This window comes from Nelumbo nucifera, chromosome 3 (assembly GCF_055504915.1).
Source record: "Nelumbo nucifera cultivar China Antique chromosome 3, China Antique-T2T, whole genome shotgun sequence".
Classification (NCBI taxonomy): domain Eukaryota; kingdom Viridiplantae; phylum Streptophyta; class Magnoliopsida; order Proteales; family Nelumbonaceae; genus Nelumbo; species Nelumbo nucifera.
Window position 1 is genome coordinate 51,135,005 of NC_142651.1, and position 14,944 is coordinate 51,149,948.

General features: G+C 39.9%; 1 protein-coding gene across 1 annotated transcript; it reads left to right on the plus strand.

Moving 5' to 3' along the window:
- The first annotated feature begins 137 nt into the window (after positions 1-137).
- LOC104600843 (HR-like lesion-inducing protein-like protein) lies at positions 138-6,213 on the plus strand. The gene is made up of 5 exons (XM_010263978.2): positions 138-356; positions 5,176-5,290; positions 5,389-5,478; positions 5,597-5,695; positions 5,791-6,213. The coding sequence occupies exons 1-5, from the start codon at positions 289-291 to the stop codon at positions 5,890-5,892; spliced, it is 474 nt and encodes a 157-aa protein (XP_010262280.1). The 5' UTR covers positions 138-288; the 3' UTR covers positions 5,893-6,213.
- The last annotated feature ends 8,731 nt before the right edge of the window (positions 6,214-14,944 follow it).

The following is a 14,944-nucleotide window of genomic DNA, read 5'->3' on the forward strand; positions in this document are numbered from 1 at the left end:
TTGTCCACATATACACGTGGGCTTCATTTGAAATTTAAAAGGCATTTCAAAGAATTGTCATTGATGGAGATTTAAGGGGTACATACGTCATTTTGTCAAAAAAGACTTTTACGCGCCCGTGCTTTAAGTAGAGAGTTCCATTGGAGGATCTTGCACCCTTCTGTGTACAAGATTACAAACCCTTGTTTTTCTCTCCTGCGTTTTCTCTCTTGACTCACTCAAAAGGAGAGATTCGGACGAGTGAGTGAGGTCTTCTAAGTTCCATCTCTTGCTGCTGGCCGCACATCAATGGGGTTCATTTCATTTATAGGCAGAGTTCTTTTCGCTTCCGTCTTCATTCTTTCCGCATGGCAAGAGTAAGCTCTTCTTTTCCCTTCGCTTTGGTTCCTCAGATCTGATTCAATTTTCTTTTCTTTTGTTTTCCCTAGATTTTTCTTCATCAGAAGTTTTTTTTTTTTTCGGTGTGTTTCTAAGATGTTTAGTCTGCATCACGTTCTTTGTGGGAAAGTTAGGGTTTTTGTTTTGTAGTGCGCATTCGTTAGTTGCTGGTGATTGGATCTGGTAGATTTTTACCTGTTGGTTGATATTTCTGATGGGTTGAAGCGACGGATGCATAGCTAAACTTGTGATATGCTTTTCTTCGCCTTGGTTCATGTATCTATGACTGTTTTATTGCTTGATTTGACTACCTAGAAGCCCGCATCACATGGATCTGGGTTTTTTATCTTGGGATTTGAATAATTTGCATGTTAACGTAGATGATCTGATGCAGAAAACCTGTCAGTGGAAGCTTTTATTGCGTCTGCACGTCATTAATACGTGGATAATTGGATCATTTTCGTGATTTTTGTTTCTATATATAAGATTAGATAGACTTAAAGCAAATATTTAAGAAGCTTGTTCCTCTTCTTCTTCTTCTATTTTTTTGGTGTTTAAGTTTCTTCCATGTATCACGGGTTCTTTGGTGTTCTTTTACTGTCTTTGTATTCCAATGAGCTATTTTGTGTAAATCAGGTTGATTTTTTGATAATGGGATTAGTTGTAAGGGGTTATTAAAAGATTGATGTATGCCTTTTCGTTTGGTTTAGATGGTGGAACTTGTTTTTATTTAGTTATTATTTGTTGTTCTTGATTGCTGTGCTACCAATTTGTTTTTCTGTTGTTTTTTACATTGCTCTTATCCACTCGCCTCTCTTTACCTCGAGAATATGCTTCTTACCCCTATCTGTTATTCTGGTTGTGCTTACTTTCTCGACTTATCAAATAGTTCATTTGTTTCTATGAAATTTTTGCTGTTAAGAAGTCAACTTTATGCGTAAGAGACTTTCACTGCCTGTGTACTATGTTGTATGGGCACTTCAAAAATTGGTGCGGTGTCAGTGTTGAACACTTCAATTTTTCCATGAAGTGTCCGATACCCTGACCAAGACATCTCCTTTCCATGTCCGTGTAACATGCCCTGAATAATAATTTTGCTGGGACACCTCCATTTTGGTGTTCATTTTATAACCCATTATTCAGTTACTTCAGTTAAAAAGAATATGTGTGTTCTGACGTGCATAATTGCATCAAGATGAATACACCATCTTGTCATGGAATCTTAGTAGTTTTTTCCCCAATTAATTTGGTTTCCTTTAAGAATAGCACATCTAGGATACCAATCTGCTGAAACTTTGGCAAATTTATTAATTTTTGTTAGAAAATTTGGCGATTTTAATGACTATAACTGGTTTAGTTTGGTTCATAAACTTTGGGGTTCGCATACGAGAACAGGGTAATCAAATGCTCCTTGTTTATGGTGAAATTCCATCTACAGATTTAGTTTGTTGTTACTTATGCAAAGACTTGGGTGCTTTTGCATTGATGGGGAGTACTTTCTATATTTTACTGAGAGCTTTTGGTCTTAATGACATGGTTGGGATTACTAGGTGTTCTCTTTAGATATTGAACCACTTCCTATATATGGAAACCCCTCGGTGTTGAAAAAAATACTATATTTTTAAGGTGCAGTGGGTTGAGGTTACTTTCTTTATGTTTCTCTGGAAGATCAATGGTGATACTTGAAGGGATAATATTGATGTAGTCATAAAGTTGGTTGCCAGTGATGATGATGGTTGCTGATCAGAACGAAGGAAGAAGATTGTTGATCAATTGTGTGCTTCAATGAGGTCATCTTTATGATGATGCTTGGACTTGTTCTTTCTGATTAACCACTAAATTGACAGTTGAAAAAGGTAAGTGACTTGAAATCTCTGAAATGGTCTCATTTATAGAAAAGATATAGTGAGATTTGAGATAAAAAAACATTAGATGATACTTGGAGGGTTAATATTTTGATGTAGTCAAAAAGTTAGTGGCCAGTGATGATGCTTGCTGATTAGAAGAAAGGAAGAAGGTTGTTGATCAATAGTTGTGCTTGAAGGAGTTCATCTCCATGACGAGACTTGGGATTGTTGACCATTAGAATTGGTAGTTGAAAAGGGTAAGAGACTTGAAAGCTTTGAAGTGGGTACACCTGTTGTAGCTATGTTTTAAAAGTAGGTTTTCTCTGTTTTGATGTGTTTTATGCATTATGCTTGAAGTTGTTATTAATTCCACTGTGGTGCCATTTTTATTTATTTTTGCTGATAAACATTTGATTCAAACTTTGTTGTAAACTCTTCGCATTTAGACACCTAGACTAAATGGAGATTTCCTTCCAACTTTTTACTCTAACAATTTTTTATTTTGGACTCATGGCTGTAATTAAAAAACTTTTCCAAAGGTGATGAAGTGCATGCATATTTTACCTCTTCTATAGTTGCATGTTTCAAGTCTAACCTGTGCTGGCATAAGGTGTATTCAGTGTTTTGAAAGGCGTGGGAAGTGTATGCCTGGAGGCATGCCCCCAGCCGAGGTGCCCCCAAAACGTCCTGAGGTGTATGCCAGAGGCGCTGGCACCTCTGAGGCGTATGCCTTGTATTTTTTTTTCATGAGGCATGCTAGAGGCGTACGGCTCATGCGCCTCATGCATGCCTCATATAAAAAGACAGAGAAAAAGAAAAAAAGAAAGAAAAAAGGAAGGAAAAGAAAGGGAAGGGAAAGAAAAATAAAGAAAGGGGATAAATAGGGGGAAAAGAACACAAAGAAATGGAAAGGGAAGAAAAGATAAGGGGAAAGCTGTATTCATCTTCATTCTTCTTAATATAAAAGATTTTTATTAAAAATAAAGAAAAATGAGATCCTCCTTCCTTTTATTTCTCCTCCCCTTCCTCCTCATCCCCTCCTCTTAAGGAGGCTTACGCCTCTTACGTTCTGAACCACGCCGCCTCTAGGTAGTGGAATGCCTCGCATCATGCCTCTGTGTTTTAAAACATTAGCGAAGCAAATTTCTTTTGCTCCTAGGTCAAGGAGAACGGTGCAAAGAGTGACTACTTCCTACTTAATCCCTAAATTATTATAATTGTTATGGTTCATCATGGCAATGGTGTGCTAGTTTATCTCCTTTGAGGGCTGTTGATCTATCTAATGGTCTCTATCTAATGGTCTCTAAGATGTGAGTCTGAGTGTATCTTGGCATTTTCTTGTGCATTGTATATAATGGGTGTGTTCTATAGTGTATTAAGAGGTTTCTGCACGGGAAGGGGCTAACTTCAGCCATTACAATCTGCTGGAGCACCATTCGGTCAGAAAAACCTTGGCTTGAAAGACTTTCAAGACATTGAGAAGTGTCATGGTAATCTTCTGGAGTATGTAGCAGCAAAAAGAGTCTGATCAGAAGACTTTCAGGATACTTAAAAACACTCGGTGGATTCTATCTTTGGAGGATGTGAGCAGCAAGTGGTGTCTACTCTGTTGATCTTATTCCTTCATCATCTTTGTTTTTTTACCTAGAGGATAGCATTCTTGCCTGAAAAGTCTTTTGGGACATGTCATTTTCTGAAGGATGGCAATGCCAACGGGCTTGCTGTTATTATTCTTATCCTCATTTTCTTTTCTTTCCTTTTCCCTTGAGGATGGAGCAGCCATGACTTAATTCTCTCCCTTTCCTCCTTTCTTTCTCTTTTCTTTTGCCTAGATGATGGGATCAGATATTTATTTTAATTATTTTTTCTAATATTTCACCATGCTTTTCTCAGGTGAGGACCATTTTATTATTTCATTTGATTGTCAAATGTGCTGTTTAGAGCATAACAGTGGAACCGACTACTTACATGCCTAGCAAACCAATTTTCTTCTGTATATGGCTCTACTTTTTAGTTTTTACAAGAGCTATATGACATGACTATCTTTAACAATAAGCAACTCTGTATCTTTGGGAACTGAGAAAGTTGTCTCTGCAATGATTTTATGGTAAAAAGGTGTGATAGTACACTAGATGCTTATGTGTAGCCACCAAATTGGATTGAATAACAAAGAGTTTTCCAGGTAGGCCTTTTTTACTTATTTTATCACTGTTATTATGTTCTTCTCTCATCTAGAGAAAATTCCCATTGATTGAAGAGTTGTCCAGGTAGGCCTTTTTTTTGATAAATTCTTACAGGGATAGAAAGGTGCATGCTGTTAAATTAGGAGGAAAATTTCATGCTATTTATCTAATATATCAGATTTGGCAACAATTTGAATGCTAGAGAATAAACCAGGAGTTGAAAAGCTGACACAATAGATGTTGCTATAGAGTTTTAATCTTTTAATCTTTAATATATATTGATAATTGCCTACAGTTTTTGCTCTAAGCACTAAACTTTAGGTCTTGAGTTTTGTTGTCTTGGCATCTTATGGTGGTATTTCTCTGTATTGAGCTTTTGTTTTTCTTTTTGAAGCCTCTGTATTGGGCCTATCATGTTCAAGGTAATCACTATCTTGTTGGGGCACCTAGTAAGCTTTTGTTCCTTTTGATGGAAAAATTGATTGGATTTGACTTATTCAAATATATGATTAGGGTGTCTGATATCATGTTAGCTTGGTTTTCCTTCTTAAAGTTTGCAAATAATAGAGTTGCATCCTGTGCATAGTTTATCGAGTTTTATCCTATTTATCTATGATTTGTGTCTATTCCTAGCTTTTCAACTGTGCAAATAATTTGTATGTAATGTATATTTTATATTTTTTTTGGTATTCAATGTATATTTTCTATTAATGTAAATAGTTTGCACCTGGGTGTTTCAAGCTTGATTTACTGTGTGACCCTTATAGGTTCAATGAATTCGGGGTTGATGGTGGGCCAGCAGCAAAAGCTCTTAGACCGAAGTTTGATGTTTTGACAAATCATGTGACCTCTAACCTTGGGGTGCAAGTACCTGAAATTGAAGTGAGAATCACCCCACTATGAATACTTTAATCAGTTACAGATTAATTTGCTATGTCACATTGCACTATTCATGACTTTGAGGGTGTGTGGATTCACAGATTAAACATTTGGTTGCGGGGGCGGTAGCTTTGAAGGGTATTGGAGGCATTTTCTTCATCTTTGGCAGCTGTTTTGGTGCATACCTCCTGGTACGTACACCTAAATGTGTCACTTGATCTCATGTGATCCTCACAATCATGCTAGCATATCTCAAGTACTGTTGGTCTGTCTGTATCTTTAAGTACTGATATAGAATCTTTTCTGCAGGTTATACATCAGTTGCTTGCTACTCCTATTCTATACGACTTTTACAACTACCACCCTGACAAGAAAGAATTTATTCAGCTTTTTGTCAAGTTTACACAGGTCAGAGATGCCTCATCTTGAATCTTAGCGGCTTTTGAGTTGTGCTCAATTTGTTTCTTTTAGTAATTTTTTGAACTCATGGTTTTTTTTTTCAGAACTTGGCGCTTCTTGGGGCATTGTTCTTTTTCCTAGGAATGAAGAACTCTGTTCCAAAGAGACAGCCCAAGAAGAAAGCTCCCAAGGCAAAAACAGTCTAAAACAAATGGGTATTATAAGGTGGAGGGACATTTATTGGTGTTGGCAGCTCCTGGTCGATTATAGACATTCGTGATGTTGATCGCCTAGGATTCGTCAAGGTGGTATTCATTGAGATCTACTTCTGTATTCTAGTATTAGACTTTTTTCTTCCTTTTTTATTGTTTATTTTCCTTTTTGAGGTGATTTTGCATCTTATAGGTTAACTTTATGAACCTTCTCCGAAGTTGAGGTTTAGATAACTTGCTATTTATCAAATTAAGGGTCTTTTCCTTGTGTTGGTTGCTCATGAAGTATTGCTAAAAAGTAGTTCCTTTTGGTCATTTCTGTTGCATCGTCTTGTTGATTTCCTGTTGGTAATATAATAATGGCGAGGCTTATGCGTATGAACTTACATTGAACTGTGGAACCAGTAAAAAGCTTCACGGTTCCTATTAATCAAACTCTATTGCCCGAAGGGGACTCATTTGTGGTGGTGTCCGGGTGGGGACTGGGGTTCCACCCTAAGCAGGTGGGAGAAATGCATAGAAAGCAATATATTTTTTGATAGGCCTGGTTTGTTTGCAGTTCACATTTCATTCGCATTGGTGCAAAAGTATTGGAGTACAAATGGGTTGATTGCCTCCGGTTTATTTATTTATTTATTTTTTGTTTCAGATTTTGATTTATTTTGTTTTTTTAGTTTTGCATAAATTATAAATTTATAAAGAGCGTGAAGCAAAACAAGGTAAAATCCAAACCAGAAGTGAATTATAATTTGTATTCTTTACCAGTTGCACACGCATACAATCAAATTTTCGTTTCACGAAAGGGTCCTCGCACTAGGATTATTGAAAAAAGGAAAAATATATGCATATGGTACGAATTCGGCTTCAGGCGCGCTCTATACGCGCTGCGTGAGGGCGCGCCAGCGTCTTGGAAACGTGTGCACGCTTGAAACGTGCTAAGTCCTTCCCTCTCCTCATCGGCGACCGGCGTGTTCCTATATCTGTATGATATGTTTTTTCCTCTTTTTTCTGTTCTTTTCTTTGCAGTTTGCACTTTAGAAAGTGCCATTTTCTAATCAGGAAGTGGCTTAGATGAACAGAGTCAACCGAGTAAACTGCCATTATCTACTGAATAGGTGTGGAAACTTGGAACAGTTCAAGTACGTCCATCTACCGTCTCCAACGCATTGTCTATAAAATTCTCAACAAATACACCAATATCAATGAGGCAGTGGATTCACGAAAGGTCTAAATCAGATCCAAAACCCAGATATCATCTCTTGGACCTCTCTCATTAGTTTGTACCTAACCATTGATCAACCCCACGAAGCACTATCAGTTTTCTCAGACTTGGTTGTATCGGGTTTAAGACCTGATAACTTTTCCATAGTGGGAGCTCTGTTCGCTTGGCGGAATGGGGATCTGAATCACAGAAAGATGGTTCATGGGATGATCTACAGACATGAGTTGAGTTTTGGTCCAATAGTTGGTAATGCTTTGATCGATATGTATAGAAGAAATGGAGAAATTAAAGTAGTTCAATTGATTTTTAGGGAGATGAAAGTCAGGTATTGCTTTGTGGACTAGCTTGCTTCATGGGTTTATCAGATGCAATGACTTGGAATCTGCTCGCTGGGTCTTTGATAGAATGCCGCAGAGAAATTCCATCTCCTGGACTGTAATGATCACTGGTTAATGGTTATATTCCGGGAAGGTCCCCATTCCCCAATTCAAGCACTGGAGCTCTTTCAGAAAATGAATTTAGAAGGAAACAATCCTCCAATATTGATCACAATTGTAGCTGAAGTGATTAAATTTGACCTTGCTTGTTGGGGGGCCTATCCACTTCATCCATTTCTTCCCTTTCTCTGACTAGAGCAACCGATCTTTCTCACGCTCTCATCGTTCGTTTTCAAAGGAACCTTTGATATTGTTTATGCTTCAACTTACCTAACCAAATTCAATAGAATGGGGGTTGATCACTGAAGAGTGAGATCAGAGGAACAACTAACAAGAAGAATAAGCGGATTCAGTTCGGTGTTAATAGTCGCCAAACAACATCTTATTAACGCTTGCCTGAAATTTTTCTCTGGTCACTGGTGATGGTTGTTTGTTGCCGCTGGTTGGAGAGGGAGAGTTGAAAGGTTCAGTGTGGAAGTCTGGCGAAAAAGGAGTGGGAATGAGGAGCGTTTCATCACTTCGCACGTTTAAAGCGTGCATACGCTTCCAGGACGCGTGGCGCGGCCTCACGCTGCGCGTATAGAGCGGGCCTGGACTGAAGCCAAACTCGGTACCGGAAAGACTTTCCTGCATCTGTTATAACAGTTCATCACGTTAGATAATGTAACTGAGCCGAGTCTCAGTCTGGGTAAAAGTTAATGGCGTTTCTCACTTTTGAATATTATAATAATTGTTAAAGTTTTAAACACCTGCCAATACATATCTTTTTTGGTACGAAAAACCCGCCGACTCAAATCTTTTTTTCTTTTTTTGGTAAAGAAGTTCTGTTAAAAGGAACCGACAAAAACATTAGGGGTACATAACTATCCCCTTAGTACAGTTAACAAAAATACTGTTGTAGGATTGGAGGGGATAGTGAGCACATACATAAGTTCTGCGAGATCCAGCTAATTTAGCTATCTGATTTGTTTTCCTGATCGCAGATCTGTTAACAAAAACCAATTTAATATCAACAAAAAAAGAGAGTAGAAGTCTAATATGTTCCAGTAGGGCTTGGGCATCTCCATTTATATTTGCTTCGGTTCCTTTTATAGAAGAGAGAGAAGCTTGAACATCTGAGAGAAGGGCTGCTGTGGTGATGTTTTGCTGAAGAAGATATCTTAGCCCTCTTGCGATGGCCCACATTTCTGCTATTGCTGGGGAAGTGACCAGACATGGTTGTCCTTCTGCAAAAGAGTGATACATAGTGTGAGTAACAAGGTAAAGTCCTGTGGACGCATCCATAGTGTTTGGATCCCATGAACCGTCTACCAATATAATATCCTCATGTATATCAAGAAGATTAATTACATTCAGCTCCTGGCCTGGGTTTTGCTGCTTGGGGGGTTCAGTATGTTGCTGCTTGTAGTATTGATTGGCTCTTCTAAGAATAGAGATGGTTTGTCATTTGAGAAGATTGTTGCATTTCTAGTATCCCAGATTGCCCGGATGATAGAAATGATATGGGCCTGATAGTGTTTACTTTCTTCCTTCCTGATGGTGTCTTTGTTATAGGTTGACCACCATGTCAAGATGTCTCTTGAGTTTGACTGTAGATAGGCTTCGGGGTTTAGGCCAACTTGGGCTTGCAGCTAGACTGCCCTGGCGAAAGGACATAGGAGAAAGAGGTGATCTTGTGTTTCTGGCTCATTGCTGCAAAAAGTGCAGCTAGTGTCATTGGTTTTGACTGCTTGATGGAAGAGTTTCCAGGTGAATAGCTGGCATCTGTGTGGGGCTTTGTAGGTCTAGATTTTCATCCATTTGATTCCATTCGCTTCCACTCTTCTGTTGCTTTGTAAGAGGACTGTGTATGCCGATTTAGCCGTAAAAGTTTCATTGCTGGAGGCTAGCCATAGAAGGTGGTCTTGCACTGACGTTCTGTTGATGTGGATACTGAGGATAGCTTCGATTGTCTCTGGTTCAAACCAGAGTTGTAGCTTTCTAATGTCCCATTCGAGGTTGTCTTGTAGCAGGTCCCTAACCTTCGGGTTAGTTTGAGGGAAGTTTGCTCTCGGTCTTGGGGTGTTGCCTGGGATGCCTGGAATCCAGGGGTCCTTTAGGGCATTAATGGAGCTGCCATCTGCAATTTTCCAACATGCTTGGGTTTTGAGGTCATCAAGCACTTTGATCGAGCATTTCCACCACCTTGAGTCTGATGACCTGGCTTTGCAGTTTAGAGAGCTGGTACTTTGCCAATATTTATGTTTGAGTTGGCTTGCCCAAAGGGTGCCTTCTGAGTTGATTAATTTCCAAACCTGTTTGGAGAAAAGAGCTTTGTTGAAAGGTTCCATTAGCTTTAAACCGAGTCCTCCCTCTTTAGGTTTGCATATTTGGCTCCATTTGATATTATGACCTCCACTTTTCCTTGAATTGCCACGCCACCAGATGTTTCTTTGCATTTGATCCATCTTTTGGCAGATTGTTGTGGGCAGTAGAGTGTGTTGCATTGTGTAGGTAGGTATGCTTTGAGAGACTGCTTTAAGGAGAGTTAGACGCCCCGCCTGGGAGAATAGTCTTGCTTGCCATATGTCTAACTTCTTGTTCATCTTGTCTATTAACTCCTTGCTTGCTGCTATTTTTCTTCTGCTATCCGAGAGGTTAGCTCCTAGGTATTTTGAGTGGAAGGTCATAGGTTTCATACCCATGAGCCTGCTGAGAAGCTTTTGATGCACTCTGTGAGTGTTTTTGCTGAATAAGATGCCTGGTTTTCCTTTGTTGTAATGCTGCCCTGACATCTGTTCAAAGGTGAGGAGAATGGCTTTTATATTTACATGAGCTTCTGGAGTGGCCCTGTTGTGGATGATGCAGTCATAAGCAAATAGGAGGTGGGAGATTGGTGCCGAGTCTTTGGCAATCTGGATTCCTTGTATGCTTCCTTCTTGTTCTACTTTTTGGAGGAGGGTTGATAGAACCTACATTCCTATAATGAACAGATAAGGTGAGAGTGGGTCTCCTTGTTAGAGACCCTTTTTGTTGTAAAAGGATTGTGGGTGTTGACATTGAGCTTAATGGAGAAGGAAGTAGTAGAGATGCATTGCCATGTCATATCACATCATTCCTCTGGGAATCCCATTTTCCTCATTACTTGGATTAGGAAGTTCCATCCCATTCTGTCAAAGGCTTTAGCCATATCAATTTTGAGCACTGCCCATTTCTTCTTGCCTTTTTGGGTCTTTAGTTTATGGATAGCTTCTTTGGCTAAGATGATGTTGTCTATTATGCTCCTCTCTTCCACAAAGACTACTTGGTTGGGGTCAATTAGGCTCTTTATGATTGGTTGAGCCTGTTTGCCATTACTTTTGCAATGATTTTGTAGATTGTTGTGCAAAGGCTTATGGGTCTATAGTGCTCTACTGATTCCGGGCCAATTCTTTTGGGGATGAAAGCTAGGAGGGTGTGATTTATTTACTTTAAGAGCTTTCTGTTAATAAATAAGTTTTGTACCATAGTAGTGACATCACTCCTTATTGTGCTCTAGTATTTCTAGAAAAAGTAAGCAGTGAATCCATCTGAGCTTGGAGCTTTATGTGGGTTCATCTGGAATAGGGCTGTTTTGATTTCCTCTAGAGTATGTGCATTGATAAGAGAGGCTTTCTCTTCTTCATTGATTTGATGTAGAGGGAGGTTTTCAAGCCAATTCTGATTGAATTCCTCATCAACACCACTAACTTCCAGGATTTGGTGCTTGAGGGATTCAGCTATCTGATTAGGGTTTCAGATCCATTCCCCTTGTCTATTTTTGAGCCATTCTAGTCCATTCCATTTATGCCTAAAGTTTGTTCTTTGATGGAAAAACTTGGTGTTTCTGTCTCCCTCTAATAGTCACAGTTCTCGGGATTTGAGTCTCCATAACTGTTCTTCATAGTTTGGCCATTTAATGTGCTGTTCCTCTAGTTCTTTTAGCTGAGATACTGAATGTTCTCTTTGCTCTTGCTTTTCTGCTTCTATATTTTTTTTAGATTGGTGGTAATTTCCCCAAAGGTTGTTTTATTCTGGAGCCTTAGATTTTTTTTGATTGCTTTCAGCTTGGAGACTATCTTGTAGGCCCTTGATCCTTTGATTTCTTTTCTCCACTGCTCTTGGATGATTTCATTGCATCCTTCATGGTCAGTCCACATGGGGAGGAAATGAAAAGGCTTCTTCCCTTCGTGGCAGGTGGGGGTTGTTGTGAGAATTAGGGGGCTATGATCTGAATTTATAGCAAGAAGAGTGTGGATTTTGGCATTTGGAAACCACTCCAGCCATTGAGTGTTTGCATAGGCCCTGTCTAATCTTTCTCTGACTTTCCCCTTCCCTGATTGGTTATTTGACCATGTGAAAAAAGGACCGGAACACCCTAAGTCTAGGAGGCCAAAATGATCTATAAAGTTTTGTAGGGATTGAGAGATGTGAATTCTACTACTGGTGCCTTCATAGTCTGAGGGTTGGGTGATGTCATTGAAGTCTCCCATCACTATCTAGGGTGTATTCAAACGGTGAGATTTTGAGGTTATGAGGGAGTTCCAGTAGTTCTCTCTATCTCCTCTACTGGGGTTTCCATATAGGAACATTATAATCCAGATGGGGTTTTGGGGGTTTGATTCCACTCTTAGCTCAAAATGCCTATGAGTGGAATCGGTTATTTTTAAGATGATATTGTCTTTCCAATTGCAGAGGTCTCCACTAAGGCCTTGCGATCCAATACTACAGGAGTTATAATACTGCAATTTTCTGCAGAAACGATTTGCTTCTTGTTCACTCATTTTGGTTTCAGATAAGAAGAGGATGTCTGGGTTCTAGACTGATATCCATTTTTTTAGGGTTCAGAAAGTTTCTCTTCCTTTCCCCCCTTTATATTCCAGGCCGGGATTCTCATATCAATAGTTAACAGGAGATTAAGAACCAGGTGGTAGAACAGTGTGTAATAGTGAAACAATATGTAATAGTAGAATTGCAGAGTGAAAAGTATTGACAAAATTATTAAATAAAAGGTATGAAGTACCTTAATCAGTACAGAGGTAATGGGGGGAGTTTGCTACTGCTGCTGTTGCTTGTTTGAGGCAGGGTCCCAGTTGTCGATCCACATGGCATCTTCCAGGCTGTTGAGGGATTCTAGGGGTGATTGGTTTGGTTCACTTTGGGGTTTCTGTGTTCAGCCCAGGGTTGGAAGGGCTGAGCACTCTTTCTTGAAAGGTGGCTATCCAATTCTGGATATACGCTCCATATGATGTCATGTTGTCCTCGCTTACTCCGACATAATTTGGGTCTTGGCTGACAAGAGTTTGGATTGCACCCATCATTGCAACTTTGTAGCGCGGGGGCCTTCTCCCCTTGTTTCTCTTGGGGCGGGTGGGAATGATTTCCTTTGAGGTTGACTTGGGGTTTGTGCCTCGAGTTGGATTTCCCGATTCTCCCAAACTGGGCACAAAATTTGAGGCCCATTCTTCTTTCAACTTTTTTGCCCGAGTTAGGTGCTGAGTCAACTCAACACGTTTCCTCTTTGACGATTTGCCTCCTTCGACTGGTTTAGGTTCCTGTTTCTGGACTGTTGCATTTCCTTGCCAGTTCTCGTAGATTTCCGGTGCCTCCAACAGTCTTGGCCTTTTCTCTAGAAGTTCATTCTCCGAGTCTTTATCCAAACTGGCATATCTTTGAGTAATTTGAGCTTGTCTGCATGCCGATGGAGTAGCTTGATATGTCGGTATCTTGAGTGACTTCTTCGATTTAAATTATGCTCTTAGTCAGTCACCTGGCGCATCAATCGTGCAGTTCTCCATTTTAGTGATGACTTCTTCAAAGGTAAAACCTTGCGGGGTTTGCCTACATTTCTTCCATAGATGTCCTACTAGCTCGTAGTAGGAGCAAAGTCTTGTGAGGCCTTTATACGTGAACCGAATCCAAGTAGGGTTTCCTGCATACTTGAGAAAGAAGCCCCTGGGAAGTGGTTTCCTTAGATCTACTTCCACTCTCAGTCTGATGATCCTTCCTTGAGAAGGTTTTCCTGGTAAAATTAGGGTTGAGTTGTCTAAGACATTCCTCGCCGCACTGGCTATTAGCCTGCAATTTTTTTTTCAAGATATGGCTAAGAGGGATATTATAGAGTTGTAGCCAGAGGTTTTGATGCCAAAGCTTTGTCTTCTCGCCTAAGGAGCCTTCCTTCCATCTGCCTAGTAGCATCCAACTTGTGTGGATGAACCATGGCCCTCCTTTGAGAATCTATTGTAGGTCTTCTTCCTTGTCGAAGATGAAGACCTAGCCTCCATTGTCGTGATGGTCTACTTTGACTCCGGTGTGTAGATTCAATGTGTTCTTGACAAAAGATTTGATATTTTCTTCACTTATTTGTATTCTTTGGAATATTCTACCCCTTAGAGTACATGCAACCACATCCATGGCCTTTGTAGCGGGCTCAATATCGATTGCATATATTGAGCCTAAGAGAGTGGTGTGTTGAGCAAGTTCTTTGCCTAACTCTCTCACTTGTCTTTCCATTTCGTTTAACAATGTTTCCTTTTTTTGGTTGCATGCAAGGTCTTGAGCTTCTGCCATTATAGTTCCGTAGAGCGTATAACCAGAAATGGGAGGAAGCTGAGTGGGGGTGACGATTGGAAGAGTGAATGGGTGGGAGTTCCGAGTAAGGGTGGTGAAGGTGACGGGAGTTTTTTGGGCCACGTGAAAGGTGAAATAATTCCTTGTTAACCGACGGATTGAGACCGTTGTCTCTTAAATGAAACAACGACAGTTGTGTAGTTAATGTGATGGGGCCCTTGGCCTCATCTTTCCAAGAAATCAAGTAGTTGTGTGCGGGTTGTGATACAACACTAGGGTGCGAATGAGGAAGAAGAACCCTGAATGGATAACTTACAAAGCATGCCCACCTAATCCCTTTTTTTTTGTCTGGACTCTTCAACTTTCAAGATAGGAGAAGAGAGGCCTAGATTCAATCTTAAATCCTATTTTTTTTGTAATCGAGTCCTTCAGCATTTCCTTTCTCTCACTCTGTCCTTGCCTCCTCCGTTCTCCCATGTTCCCCTCTCCACTAGTGATGGTTGCACCATTGGTACACATCTCCTCCTGCTCTCTCTCTCTCTCTCCCTGTCTCTTTCTTCTTCTCCCCTCTTCCACCAAATCAGCAACCCAATACTCTGATCGGGACACCACTGCAAACTTTGACATCTCTGCAAGACAATGACAGAAAGTGAAAGTTTAAGGTGATGCCATAAGGGGAAAATGGTGTATGGGAAAGTTCAAGATAATGATAAAAATGGTGTATGGAACATCTGTGTATCTATATGTGTGAAGATACCCATCATGATGGAAACAACGTTAATCTTAGCCAACAAAATAATACTATTCAGAGTGACTGGTA